The sequence below is a fragment of the Myodes glareolus genome, chromosome 9, assembly GCF_982192425.1.
Source record: "Myodes glareolus chromosome 9, mMyoGla1.1, whole genome shotgun sequence".
Lineage (NCBI taxonomy): Eukaryota > Metazoa > Chordata > Mammalia > Rodentia > Cricetidae > Myodes > Myodes glareolus.
The window spans coordinates 58,248,277-58,262,137 of record NC_142034.1 but is presented as its reverse complement, the minus strand read 5'-3'; the positions used below and the strand labels follow the sequence as shown (position 1 = coordinate 58,262,137).

At 43.9% G+C, this 13,861-nt stretch overlaps 1 protein-coding gene across 1 annotated transcript in view; it reads right to left on the bottom strand.

Moving 5' to 3' along the window:
* The window catches only part of Dnah9 (dynein axonemal heavy chain 9), a 362,388-nt gene that overhangs the window by 145,825 nt on the left and 202,702 nt on the right, over positions 1 to 13,861 (bottom strand). The window contains exons 42-44 of the mRNA XM_087910517.1: positions 11,614 to 11,775; positions 7,005 to 7,201; positions 840 to 1,002 (exon numbers count right to left, since the gene is read on the bottom strand). Of these exons, the coding sequence (XP_087766643.1) occupies positions 840 to 1,002; positions 7,005 to 7,201; positions 11,614 to 11,775 (522 nt within the window). The remainder of the gene's footprint in view (positions 1 to 839; positions 1,003 to 7,004; positions 7,202 to 11,613; positions 11,776 to 13,861) is intronic.

The following is a 13,861-nucleotide window of genomic DNA, read 5'->3' as shown; positions in this document are numbered from 1 at the left end:
TGAGGAATTGTCTTAAGTGGTCGCAGCTTTCGGAAGGTTGAGAACCACTGCTCTAGAGGACCCTTTGAGTAGTCCTGTTGCCCAGGTAGTTCCCCACACAAACTAAACTGGAACGGCTTGGGGAGGAAGGCAGACGTCAGCATTATTCTCAGAGATTCTGGTCCATAGACAAGATTTAGCGTAACCCACTCTGCAAAGGCCCATTTCCCATGCCACTAACTTGTCTTTAGAAACACGGAAGAAAGACCTCACTGATCCTGGATGCAGCCAGTGTTGACAAACCGGGCTGTGGCCTCAGAGCAAAAGGAAACATCTACTGCTTTCCTCACTGCCTGAGAAATGATGAGGGCAGGTGGGTAGGTCCTCAGTGCTGGCTGGAGCTCTCCCAGGAATACTAAGGACAGTTCTTAATGGAACTTATACCGTGACTTTCTGCAGTGACACAGTTGTGGCTGGGGATATAAGAGGCTGCTGGACAAATGACCTTTGAAAGTTGTGTATACTGCCCTTCTTCATTGTCCAGAGCATAGACCGTGGCTTCTATCTGAAACCAGGAAATGTCACTAAGGTCCCAGAGGCAGTGGTTATTCCCTCTCTCTTCAAATATGCATTTCTTATACAACTTGGCCAGACTGTCTGAATTCTTCCCAAGACTACTAGGGCAGCTAGCATGTTGTGTGCTAAACTTGATACAGATTGGGCAAGAGCCGAGATACGCTGATGTAAAAGGCATTGAACGGAAGGGTCTGGGTAGGGGGTGGAGAGAACCAAAGAAAGATGGCAAAGATTGCAGGTGGCTGGAGAGAGGTGGGGTCTCCTCCCGCAGCGGCCAAACTTACCTTGAAGTCGGGGATTTGGTAACCTTTGCGTAGGGTGATCTGGAACACGTCCATGGAGCTGATAAAAGCTGCCAGCCTCGTCAGACTCTGCTTGCCACTCCCACCGACGCCAACCAGCAGGGCATTTCCTCGAGGAGACTCCAGGATTCGGTTGATGTGACAACTGAAGAGGAGTAAGCAGAAGCACATCCCAGAGGCCACTGTCCACAGTGAGAAGCATGAAGGGAATAAAGGGTGGAGCCTCTCTTGGAGGCACAAGTGAACTCTGGGGAATTGTCATAGCTTTCTTTCAAACTTGGTATCATTTTTCTGCCCAAGTGTACTATAATTGTCACTGTTTTACTGATAGCCAGAGGCCCCAGGGAACAAGTGAGAGTCATAGAAAATTCCAGGGCAGGTTGACAGACCTGGTAGGGTGAGTGATGAGGCTGGAGAGGGACTCAGCATGCTGTTTTTCTTCTCCCTCATGGAGCCTACTTTTGTCTCAATTCCCACTTTCTTACCTATTTGTGACTTTGGATAAAAGCAGGATCATGAAAAAGAAGAAAAGTAGAAAATATCCTGTTAAGAAAATAATCAGAGAAGGGTAGAGCTGATGAGGCAAGGCTGGAAGTGTCTGTCTGTCTTAGAAGAAGGGGAACAAAGTTAAAGCAATTGGAACAAAGCGGGGAGTCCAAGCTTGAGTCTCCATCCTCTAGCCCTTCCTGGATGCCCATGTGCAAGCAATGGATATTTGAAGATGCTTAATGCCAATCTGCAAGGCACTCACTACTTTAGGTTCTGGATTCTTTTCCTCTAAAATCTTAGTGCTGCCAGTAACCATTTCTCTACCCCAGCAATGAAAGAATATCAGGTTTCCTTTTGGTTTAGATCATTACCTCCAGATGAAGCCATCCCCAACCCAAGAGGCCTTTCTCAAAGGACACACCAGTGGCCTTCCTCAAAGGACACACCAGTAGCCTCCTCCAGGCTGTCATGCCAACATTCCATTAATCTCCACCAGCAGTAGATCTTATAGACGGCACCTAACAGCTTCTTATTATACGAAATATAGAAAACATAGGGAAAAAACCACAATTCTATTGTCTAGCAATAAATCCTACTGACATTAATTTTATGGCCTTCCAGACTAGTGTGTCTGGATGTCTGTGAATATATATTTGGTTATTACAACTGAAATGTCAGTGCATTTCTAGGCTGTAGCTTTTAAAATTTGAGGATGGTTTATGTGTGAGCATAATGTTTTGTTTATTTGTTTCCAATCCCGGTGATCACATCCATGTCCCCACAATGACAAGTATCTCTCAACCACCAAGTCAGCCCCGAAACACTGAATATAGCATATTGAGACCAGTTTTTCATTTAGCGGTAGATTGTGTTGACTTCTCTGAGCCTTTCAGCAATCTGCTAAACCATGCCTTTGATGGTGGAACACTACCATATAGGATATCAATATTGTATTGATAATAAAAACACGATAACTTGCTTGTCTGAAATACCTTACTATTGGATACTTAGGTGGTTTCCAATATCTCCTGTTCCAAATAATGTGTTATAACATTTTGTTTATATTTTATATCTCTAATCATTTCCTTGGGGGTGAGTTTCCTAGATATAAAATTGCTGAGCCAAACAGTAAGGCATTTTTTTTAATGGCTCTGGAAATTTAATGAAAAAAGAAAAGCTCCTCAGAATGGTGGTGCCCATCTGCGCTCTTCTTAAGTAAAACAACTGACCCAATAGCTCCATCATACTGGAGGGCAGGAGCACACTGAGTTGTATTGACTGTGTTGCGGTGTAAGTCAGTGCCTTCTGGTGGTGGTGATCTTTGGAGGAAGAGCATGAGAATTATAATTTGGGTGATGTACTTCTGGTCAAGAAGCAGAGGATCCATTTGAGATTGGATTATACAAACTACACTCCTGCATCCCTGCTCTATGTTAATGATGCTACTTTATATTCAAAACAAACAATGATGAACAATGAAGTTCTGGCTAATCTCAGTGTGGGGGCAGGGCTTGGAAGAGGCTTTGGAGGTTGGGGTTTGGCATGTTAGCAAAATATGCATGCATGTGAAGTTACATGTTATGTCTTGATCATGACCAGCACAAGAAACTGTGGGTCCTCATTGTCTCATCTCTCCTGGAGCGCATATTTGCTGTTGGGAAGGAAACCCTAGCCTAAGTGTTTGTATATCAACAGCCCCTTGAGTGCATGCAGTGACATGGACCCCATTTATGTATGTATATACTTATTATATACACACACATGTATTCGACAATTTAAAAAACTAAATATTGGAGTTTTGATTTGAATTTGGATTTCTAGGGAGTTGACAACTTTTTGGGTATATGAATCGTGATGTTTCTCATTTGTGCATTTTCTGTTTCTGTTTCTTTCAACCCAGGCTTCCTTCTAAACTTGTGAGGCCCTTTCGTGTGCATTCTGAGTTCCCTTCAATTCCTCACTTTTACCCCTCTCGCCTTCCTTCCATGCTTTCGACATAGAGAACGATTTGGAACTTAAAACCATATGTCACTGAATTCTGTGTGGTTAAAGCTTGTCTGCCTAAATATTCAGGAGTTATTTATTGGCCTGCATTTACTTCTTTTATTAGTTTCTCTTCACTCCACTTATTTAATTGTGGAGCCTAGTGCTCTGTCATTATCAGCTAGATTTACCCTTCCCTTGCCTTCTTATTAAACTATCATTCCCACATGCCCAAAGAGTGTACATGTTCATTTTGTATCCATTACAGAGCGAGCACATTGAAGCTATCCAATATAGTTTTATTAAGTTGAAACAAAACCCAGTGTTTGCACTCGGTAGCATGGTTAAGGCGCTGCCTGTAATTTTCCATTATGTTCTGTGCAGGGAATTGTTTTTCCTGCATCTGAATTGGTGCCTGATGAAAGGATGCCCAGCATCCAGGCCCTATCTTCTCATTCAGGAAAAGTGGAGACCAGAATGGACTGCTGGAGGAGAAGAAAGGCAGGCTTGGAGGAAGAACTGGGGCACAACTGGGTCACTGGGCTACTTGGTACCCAGCTCTGTTCTTGTAGGCCTGTATTCAGCATAGCACGGGCTGGGTTGCTCCATATCTAGATGGGCAATGCATCGCTAGTAATGAAGTTTCTGAGTTAGAATGGGTACATCTGCAGCCGGCAGCATTAGACTCCAGCTGGGGCTTCATTAGCAACCTCTGACAAGGGCAAGGGACTATGAATTTAAATCACAAAATTTAAAAAAGAAGATCAATATTCTGGAGGACTCCTGGGCTGGAAAGCCAAGACTGTCTGTATTAAGCCCATTTCTGAATTTCTGAGAGATTAAAAACAAAAGCTAAAGATGCCCCTTAGCACAGCTGAAGGAAGCTGGTTCTTTGAAGACACATACACACATATTCTCTCTCTCTCTCTCTCTCTCTCTCTCTCTCTCTCTCTCTCTCTCTCTCTCTCTCACCCTGGAGGACTAATAAGACTTTTGGAGAACAAAAGCAGAACATCTTAAGGTCTGTGTGATTAATAACTGCTGTGATTCTAAGAGGACAGCAAGAACATACTGAAAACATGGAGGAGGAGGAAAAACAAAGGCAAAGAGGAGAACTGGATGATGACTATGGCAAAGCGAAGTTAAAGATCAGGTGTAAAACCTCACGAAGGCTGAGTAGAGTCTGCTGGTGTGGTGAACCAGGGAGTCAGCGGGGGAGGGGGGCTTCCAGAAAGAGAGGCCAGGGTGCTTCCCAGAAGCTGTGTCGGGGTAGCTGTGTGGATGTTATCTCACGTACAAGCACATGTTAGATGGTGGGTGGGTGGGTGTTAGACAAAGTGGAAAGTCATGAGGGATGCAGCATCTGACCAAGGAACATGGGGTGTGGACCTGGCCATAGCGTTTGTCCTTAGTGGGAGGTAGGTCTGGGATGGTTACAGTGATTTGCTCACGTGGCAAGAAGAACTTGTCGAGGAGAGAACTAGAGGTGAGAAAATGTGGCAGTTTGGACTGCCTTTTGGGTGGGTTTTGTTGTGGACAGGAGCAGAGAACTTGTGGTAGTAGATAAAAAGAAGATCGGGCCAGGCAATAGCTTATTGTATTCTTGACAATTGAAAATGCTTGCGTATTGATACAGATGACCCAGAAATTAGTGATGGGGTAAAGTGTGAGGAGGGGAGGAAGGGAGAATAATTACAGGAAGAAGGAAGGTTACTAAGGAGGTGAAAAGGGATGGGACCCCATGATAGATGGAGTGACTGGCCTTCAGAAGGAACAAGGAGATTCTTGAGGTGAAACGAGAAGGCAGATGGGTCTTTGTGTGGGGGACACATGAGGCAGGTGGATTTGGGTAGGCTACGTGTACACAGAGGTGAGTGTGAACACTCTCCTCTAGTCACTTTTGTTCTCTCAGGAAAATGAGAATGCATTCTCCAGCTGTGACTGAAGACAGGACAGGACTGTCAAGAGTTTGAGAGGAGAGGGCAATTGTGTATCTGTAGTTATCTCAGGACGGTAGAGGGGATACAGTTCCCAGAGCTGAGGGGGAGGATTTCAGGCCACATTTAGCATCTACCTGATTTGTCTGACCACAAATATGAAGCAACACTAGCCATCATGTTTGGGGGATTTTCTTCAACAATTGGGAGATGGATTGGAATAGGAGATGGTGTGGCTTAGCTAGAGTTGTACTTGGTACCACAGACACACTGACAGGAGACTTAGGGCAGCCTGGACCGGGATAACCATCAGTTAACCAAGAAGATATGTTAGGGAAAGGGATATGGGTGTATGGTAAAGCACCCAGGCCATAAATGGAAGTTTGGATGGAGTTGAAGAATAGCCAGAGCTTGGGAAGCTGGTAGAAGGGAAAAACGGACATATGCGTCACAAAGATGCTTGTACTTCAGACTCTGGAAGTGAGTTCATCACTGATCGTAGACATGGTGGGGAAGAGTATTTATTTGAGGGTTTGGGTGTGTAACCAAGGTCACAGGAGTCAAAAATGGCAGGGAGCAGAAAGACCAGGGCTAGGAGTCAGGAATAAGTCAAATCATGGTAAGGAGAAGGTCATCCAGGTGCTAACTGATGGGAGGTGACCGGACATCAGCAGACATTGACAAAGAGAAAGCAGGAATGTGAGAGTAGCCAGCCTGTGCTTCAGGAAGACTGGGTCTTCTGAAGGTCAGGAAGAGAAATGGGTGGTGGTGGAGGGGGCTGGAGAGATGGCTCTGGGTTAAGAGCGCTTACTACTTCTGCAGAGGCCCTGGATTTTCTTTCCAACACCCGCTTGATGGCTCACAACCACTTGTAATCCAAGTTCCAAAGGATATGATATCCTCTTTTAGCTCCTACAGGCACCAGTTCTGTACATAGTATACATCCATCCATACATACATACATACATGCCACACACTAATATATATAAGACATGAAAACAAATACATCCTTTAAAAGGGAGAAAAGGTTTAAATGTGCCATTGTGGCAAGGGTGAAGATAAGGGGTCTGTCCCTCTCTGAGCTCTGGGGTTTATGGGATGGGTGGGGGAGGAAAACAGCTTCATGTCAACTTAGGGACCAGTCATGTTTCAGTCAGAATTTAGCAGTCAAAACCCTGGGAACCTCGGGCAGGGTGGAAGGATCCTAGAAGGCACAAGAGTGTTAAATAGCACAAGGACTGGACAATATAAGGGTTAGATAGGGGGCACACTGTGTGAGTGTGAGTTATCTGGGTGTGCTGGTGAATATTGCAGCGACTCACTAGGTAGTATGAGCATGCATAGTAACATTTAAGTTTGGAAATACATGTGTACTTGGAAAAGGTGAGTTCATGTGTGTGCACATGTGTGCATGTCCATGCATAGGTAGGGATCCTGTTGCCTCTTTTATGATCTCCAATCTCTTGGTGTTGCTGTGAATATGGAAAGGTGCGGTAAATGTGAATGCGGAAATAAATCCAATTCTGCCAAAGCTGAGCTTTTGACCCTCACTGAGGGACAACAGGGGCTGACTTCTGGCTTAATGGAATTGTTCTGCACTGAGTTGGGGAATCTGGTCAAAATACATTGCAAGAAATTCTCAAAGAACTACTTTAAAAACTCTAGAAAAAAGAATGAGACCCCTGGCTCTGGGAAGGAGAAGCCACCGAGGAGACGCAAGGAAGAGATGCTCACTCACACGTGGCGCACAGCGTCCTCAAAGAGAACCAGGTCCATCACAGCATTCACGTCATTGTGGCTCTCCAGAGCCTCCACCAGAGTCTGGCTCAGAAGTTCCCATGATTGCACAGGCATGTATTTGGGCTCACCGATGCCATTTGCAAAGTGACAATACATGTTCAGGCTTTGGGTCTGACGCAGTGTCTCTTCAGCGTCCTGATAAGAAGACACAGGGGTGAGACTTTTGTTGATTCTTGTCTGGTACCACATATGGTGGAGACATCAGCCTGACTGCTTTTTCTACATGCTACATGGAAAGTGAGCCCCAGAACCACGGTTAACACTTCTGCTTTGGCCCTTTCCTAGGAGGTGGACTTTTACTCTGGATTTTCCAAATCCAGGAACTCATAAACTTTGTTTGTTCATCTTTACAGAATAAGGGTGAAAAGTGGAAAATGGGAAGAATCCATCTTTAAAGCCCTGTAAGAATATTTTTGTTTTCAAAAGAGTGGATGAGAACACGGATGGATTTCTCTAGACAGGACCTCCTTTGGCAACATTGGATACAAGGGAACATTGCCCAATGGTCTCACTTACTTTACATTCATTTCAATAGTTCTTATTCTCTAGTCTACTGCAGGGTCATAAAGCATGTTCCCTGTCTCCTGTGAGGTTGGCTCCACCCCTCGAGAGGACTTGGTTTCTGAAGAATATTCTAGTAGCTCCCCTCCTTAGTTTGCTGGTTTTTATATAAGGTTGTTCATAATATTAAAACACTTAGAGAGGAATGCACCATTTACAAAACTTTCATAAGGATTCTGTCTTACCATTTGTCAAATCTTGCCACAGGACAAACATTACCATGTCGTGTAATGACTAGTACAATTTGACTAATTAAGCAGATACAACTCTTCATTTCTTCACTATAAATATATTCTCTAAGCATTTTGTTAGTTTACACGAGAGGACACAATAGCATTTTATTGGCTTTTCAATAATCTAGATACCTAAGACTTCCTGTGGGAAGAAATGTTACAGAAGTGATGCACCCCAGGGAGACTTTCTAAAATTCAGACAAGAAAATCCTTATGGGAAACAGATAACCAATAGGGGCCAGTGCCAGGAGAGCTAAGTCACAGCAGTGTTAGCCTTAAAATAAACTCCCTGGGCAAGATGCACCAAACACAGTGGAGTAGAAAGTGAGCAGGCAAACCACACACAGAAAAACCAGGTCTACTGTCTGAGCATAAAAAAGGGTTAGAACATTGACTATCAGATTCATCGTGATTTCTGAGGGTCTTTTCAGGGCTATAGAAAACCCTAACCTATTCTAGCCTTGTTGATAGTAACAACAATTGCTTAGACATCTGGGCAGGTTGAATGAAATGCAAAAGAATTACTTTTTCTAGTTTAAGAAGACACAATAGGAGACTGTGCTGGCTAGTTTTGTTCTTTTAAAAATATTTTAAAGATTTATTTTGCATGTGTAGTGTTCTGTCGGTATGTATGCCTGCAACCAGAAGAGGGCGTTGGATCTCATTATAGATGGTTGTGAGCCATGATGTGGTTGCTGGGAACTGAATTCAGGACCTCTGCAAGAGTTATCAGTGCTCTTAACCTCTGGGCCATCTCTCCAGACCATGTGCTGGCTAGTTTGATGACAACTTGACACAAGCTAGAGTCATCAGAGAGAAGGGAGTCTTGTTGAGAAGATGCAAGCCAGTAGGGGATTTTCTTAATTAGTGATTGATGTGGGAGGCCCAGACCACTGTGGGTGGGGTCACTCCTGGACTGGTGGTTCTGGGTTCTGTAATACTGCAGATTGAGCAAACTGTGGGGAGCAAGTCAGTAAGCAGCACCCCTCCATGGCCTTTGCATCAGCTCCTGCCTCCAAGTTCTTGCCCTGCTTGAGTTCCTGCCCTCACTGCCTTTGATGATTAATAATTACATGAAACTGAGAATAAAATAAACCCTTTCTTTCCCAAATTCCTTTGGTCATGGTATTTCATCACAGTAATGGTTTCCCTAACAAAAACAGCTCTGGAGAAATGGCTCAGTGGTTAAGAACACTGGATGCCCTTTAAGAGAATTCAGGTTTGATTCCAAGCACCCACATGGAGGCTCACAACCATCTGTAACTCCAGTTCCAGCAGATCTAATGCCCTCTTTCAGCCTCCAAAGGGCACTGGGTATGAACATGGTACACAGACATACGTGCAGGCAGAACCCCCATGCACATTAAATAAAAATGAGTAAGAAAGCACAGGAAAATCATGCAGCAACATCTTGGCCCATCTTGAGAATAAGCTAACGTTCCGGGTTGATTCTGATGGGTGCCAATTTACACTAAGGGGCTTTCAGGAAAGAAAGGAAGGTACAGTTTTGAAAAACCTCGTCTACAAAGATTCTTTGAGGGACAGAACAAGTCTCCAGTTTAATGATCAGAGCTGTGTTGTGTAGGAGGGACAGAGGATGCCCTTCCCCCCCCATATGGTGAATCTAAGCATATTTAATAGTGACACTATGTCAGTCTGAGCTCAAGCCAGGCTTTAACAAAAGGGCTGAATCACTTTGTGATGAATTTGGTAACTTTGTTACTGATCCCGGTGCTAGGATACTGACAGACAAGGGACTTCAGCTGTCTTCACAGGCCTTGCTAGAATAATGGCTGTGTGAACTACAGTTTGGTCTCTGATCAAATGATGTGCGCTTCTCATTCAAACACACATAAGGAGCTCTACTTCAAGTGCTGAGCCTTATGACTTTAGAGTTCTGGCTCAGACCAGTTCATGAAACAAGGCTTGCTTGCAAATTTAACTATAAGTCCACAAACCAACTAACTCTGCAGTACTCACAGGGGGGCATATAAGATGTGAGAGATCTGGACGGCAGGCTCTATGAACATGATGAAGGAAGTGGAAGTGAGGGTGTTTATCAGCAGGACAGCCGGCTGACAATAATCTACTTAACAGTTCCTCTCAGCACCTAGAAGTTGGCCATTTGGACTGGGATGGCTTATGGCATCCTCAGAGGTCCACACATGGTCTTCCCAGGGGGAAATACGTAGCTGACGCAGAGTGGGTGCTGCAGTGTAGATTGGGTTGCTCCCCAAAGGTTTACATGTTGACAGCTGGATCCCTAGTTGGCTATGGGATATACACTGGGTTCTTTAAAAGGTGGAGCCAGATGGAAGGTGATTAAGTCACTGGGACACCGCTCTCTGCAGCCAATGATTCTGATGTTGGGCAGTGTGCTGTCAGCTCTGCCAAGAGTGTGTTATTAACTGAAAGTGAGCCTAGTCTATTGACCCCATCCCCTTTCAGCATGCTGTCCCTTCTACCTCTGCACCTGCTATTACCATGAGTCCCCTCACAGAGGCCGAACCATGGGGCCACCCAATCTTGGACTTTCAGCTTCTAGACCTGCAAATACACCCAAGTCTAAATTGCCCAACCTATGTTATTTTGTTAAATAATAATTCATTGAGAATAGAGAGAGCACAGTGCAATGCAGATGGAGTTTGGTTATGCTTAAATCAGAAGAGGACAGAAAACAGGCAGCTCTGCTTGAAAGTGCCATGGAGTTGTGGGGTCACTTCAACACTGGGACTGCCAGTGACCTGGTGTCAGAACTTTCCAAGTCACATTCTATGTTCTAGTCATTTTGTGAGTTAGGAGCTTTTGACAAAGGCAAGTTAGGGTGCAACGGATTTGCAAAATGATTTGCGAATTAGGATGATTCCAGATTTCTGGGTTTAAGTGTTAAATGCACCATTGAGATTTCAGAGATAGATAGATAGATAGATAGATAGATAGATAGATAGACAGACAGACAGACAGACAGATAGATAGATAGAGAGGTGTCACATGAAGCCCTTCTCTACTCCTTCCATCAAGGCTCCTTTCCAACTGTTTAGAAGGGCACAGTTTGAGGATCATAGTCACAAACTATGGCACAGTAGAAAAGGAGGACATGTGGTGGCACATACTTGTGATCTCACCTGTCAGGAGGTGGAGGCAGAAGAATTGAGAGTTCAAGGCTAGCCTGGGTTTCATAGTGACTTGGATACATAATGAACTCAAGAACCTTTCAGCTGTATAGCAAAACCCTCTTTCAGAGTAAAGGAAGGAGGAAGGGAGGGAGAAGAGGAAGGAGAAGGGGGAGTTGGTGAGATCATCAGTCATTTTTCTCTCTGATTTCTGGACAGGGAACCACATTAAGTCATTAATGTAAAACATTAGTGTCCAAACTCATTCTAAATGTTGTTTTTAGCATTGCTAAATGTTTCCAGTTACTAACACTTTTAAAATGGCTACCACGGGAGAGATGAAAGCTCACAGTCTCAGGATGCTGGACACCATCAGAGATATGGACCTGGGGAGTGGGAAGTGGCCTCGGCATCATATGTGCCTGAGGACCAGATGCTCTCTAGGGAGCCTTTCAGTGTGAGATCTGTGGATAAACTATGCCTTGCCCTTCACTTTTTGACTGACCAAAATCACGATTTTTTTTTTTAGCCCATTCTCTGGCTTTCCTGAACTTAGTAGACAAGATTAATTCGGCTGATCGTCTTCATGGCCATCATTCTATTGACGTTTTAAACCAAAAACACCACAGGCAATACTTACATCAAAATTTTTCTTGAGGAAATCTGTTTGAATTTTGTCAAAAAGTTCGAAATCCTTTTCTTCTACCATCTTATCCCGATAAACCCGATTTGATTCATGCAGATAGAGCTTTACTAGGTCCTGGGTGGACTTCACACATTCCACGGAGGAGAAGAGAATGCCCTTCCAGGAGATCAGACAACAGACAATGTTAACAACAGCAACTGAAAAGATCTTTCTAGAGCAGGGCTTCTCCACCTTCCTAATGCTGTGATTCTTTAGTACTGTTAGGCTGACCCTGGAGCATAAAATTACTTCATTGTTACTTCATAAGTGTCATTTTGCTACTGTTATGAATCATAATGTAAACTGCTTTTGGAAATAGAGTTTTGTCAAAGAAGTCATGGCCCACAGGTTGAGAATAACTGCTCTGGAGCATTTTGTCCAGCCTGGGATGGTGTCTGAGGTTATTTTTCTAAAGGGTGTGTTGCAATGGAGTGGACACTCTGGATGCTCGGAAGGAGCTTGTGGGGAAAGACATGTTATATTTCAGTCCTACGCGGTTCATTCTGCGAATCGATTTTGGCAATGATTGACTGCATAAAGTCAGAGTAAAGACAGATGACTGGATGGGAATAGCTGGCCTTTGTAGGTCAGCAACCAATGTGTTCATCTCGATTGAGTTCCCTTCTTAGGTGTTATAGAGATGTGTTGGTTCTTCAAGCCTCTGACACCTTTCTTTGCTATTGTTAGCCAACACAAATGACATCTGCTGTCAATAAAAAGAAAATGGAGGCAGATGAACAACATCAACAGGTATCCAATTAACTAATTAATTAATCTCATCACCTTGTTCGCTCTTATTTGCTTTCTTGTCCTGGAGGACATGGGGCCACCTAATGGTTCCTTGTTAGTCTTACAAGAATACCCAGACTCATCTACACAACACAAACACTTGGTTATGATATTGCTACAATCCACTCCTTCATGATCATCCTCATCATCACTTCCTGTGCTGCCTACTTTCCACTTTTGGTTTTGTTTTGCTGATCCTGCACACTTTTTGTTTATTTCCTGTGCTTGTCTTTCATAATTCTATTCCTTAATGCCTTTGTTGAAGAAGGCTGAGGTGCCCCCTCTCCTGTTCAACGGTACCCTCTCTGATACACCCAACATCGTTGTTTCTGTGTAAATATCCAATATAAAAGCATAATTTTTTCTCAGATTATATCTCTCCAAGTTTGTATATTGAAGCTCATGACAACACTCAGAGAGAAGAAGACAGCTTTCATTGTGATTACAGTGGTTTTTTGGCATTGTATCACCAGTGCCTAGAATACTGTCTGGCATAGATTTGCAACGGATGCCCCCTTTGAAAGATTTATTTAAAGATTGTATGTGTGTGTATCTGAGTGTGGGTATATGGACATAACTGTGCTTGCCCACAGTCCAGAGACACCAGATCCCCTGAATCTGGGATTATGGGAGGCTATGTCATGGATGCTGGGCCCTGAACCCTCGAGCAATACATACTTTTAACCACTAAGGCATCTCTCTAGCCTTCTGAAGCAGTTGAAACAAGAGTGGGCTAACATTAAATCTTCCACATATTGTGGCATAGCAACAATCTTCATCAAGATTTCAGTTTTAGTAATGGTTGACTGACTGGTCTTGGATCAACCCACTGAGATCAACAAGAAAAGACACAAAAGTAATTTTAAAACTCCCTATTTTCAGTTGTTTCAGGGAGAGTGACTAAGAGAGTGAAGACTGGAGGGGTCACATACTAGAGATGAGCCATTTACTTTTCCTCTTGAGACTCTGATCAAGTCACAAATGATGGCTAGAAGTTAGGAAAAGACAGAGACAAGGGGGAGACAGGCTGCTGCATGGTCTTGTCTTGTCTCATGGAGTGGGGAGGATGAAAACTAGGTGCAAGAATTACTAAGGAGGAGAACCATGCTTCACACTCACAGGGAGGCCCCAGAGGGTTGTGCTAGGGTCTCACAGGGATGGAAACCCAGCAGCAGTCACCACAGGCTTCATGGCTGCTCAGACAAGCAGAAGAATGTAACCTCCAAAGGTCGTCTAATCCTCAAATTATCTGTACATGGGAAAACCAGTCAGAACTGCATAACAAACCAAAACTATGGGGGACAGCAGGAGAAGATAAAACTAAGAGAACCCAGAAGAAAATAAAGAGAACCTCAGTTCACAGATGGTCTGGACACTAAACTGAACAAACACAAACTTTCACAAAACTGTGACG